The sequence below is a fragment of the Narcine bancroftii genome, chromosome 8 (assembly GCF_036971445.1).
Source record: "Narcine bancroftii isolate sNarBan1 chromosome 8, sNarBan1.hap1, whole genome shotgun sequence".
Classification (NCBI taxonomy): Eukaryota; Metazoa; Chordata; class Chondrichthyes; order Torpediniformes; family Narcinidae; genus Narcine; species Narcine bancroftii.
In genome coordinates, this window is record NC_091476.1 from 67,003,840 (window position 1) to 67,004,766 (window position 927).

Consider the following 927-nt stretch of genomic DNA (forward strand, 5'->3'; position numbering starts at 1 on the left):
ATGCGAGTTGAGGAGGGCAGTTTGAAACCCACTGCTTTTGAGGAAAGAGCTTTAAAGGTGCTGGTGAGGCCTTATCTGGAGAGCTGCATGCAGTTCCGGTCTGACTTGAGGAAGGACGTTCTGGCTTTTGAGGTGGTGCAGAGGAGTTCAGGGATGGGGGGGGGGGGGGGGTTGGTCTATGAGTCATCTGGGACCGTACTCACTAGAATTTAGAAGGAGAAGGATCTTATATAAAATTATGAAAGGCATAGATAAGATAGAGGTGTTCCCATTGATGGGGGAGACCAGAACTAGGGAACATCGGCTCAAGATTCAGATTTAGGAGGTAAAGGTCCAATTATTGTCCCATGATACTACATTTAGAATGTAACGTACATGAAACGCTTTAACTTTTGTCCACCGTAAGGTGGACAGAGGGTTGCCACTTTGCCTAGCCCCCCTCGCTGGAGCCCACAGCCCCTGATGCTCCCCGGGCGATCTCCCCTCCGAGTATTGAACCCACCCCAGAATGCCAGGTGCCACAGGGAACTGCCTTTCCCAGGGGGTTGTGAGTGAATCTGTGGAATTCGCTGCCCATCAGTGACCTCAGTCGAAGGGATATGGGGAAAAGGCAGGAGATTAGCCTTTCATCAGATCAGCCATGATCTTATTGAATGGCCGGACGGGCTCCTGCTCCTAATTCTTACATTCTAAATGGATCTCTGAGGAGGTGGAATCTCAATGGGTTTTAGACAATAAAATAGACAAGGTGCAGGAGGATACAGTTTGAGTGGATTGAAAGCCCCTTTTCTATGCTGTACATCAAACAATGTACATATCTGTCAATTACTTCCACATAGAGTGGAGGGTGGGTCGGTGGCGGCAGCGGTGGGGTTGCCAGATGAAAAATAAATAAATAGATTGATTGATTGATTTTAAGAAAAACTA

The 927-nt window shown here is 47.8% G+C and overlaps 1 protein-coding gene across 1 annotated transcript in view; it reads left to right on the forward strand.

Annotated features, from left to right (window-relative positions):
- The window catches only part of LOC138742040 (basic proline-rich protein-like), a 7,030-nt gene continuing 6,103 nt past the window's right edge, over positions 1 to 927 (forward strand). The window contains exons 1-2 of the mRNA XM_069896232.1: positions 1 to 132; positions 435 to 547. Of these exons, the coding sequence (XP_069752333.1) occupies positions 1 to 132; positions 435 to 547 (245 nt within the window). The remainder of the gene's footprint in view (positions 133 to 434; positions 548 to 927) is intronic.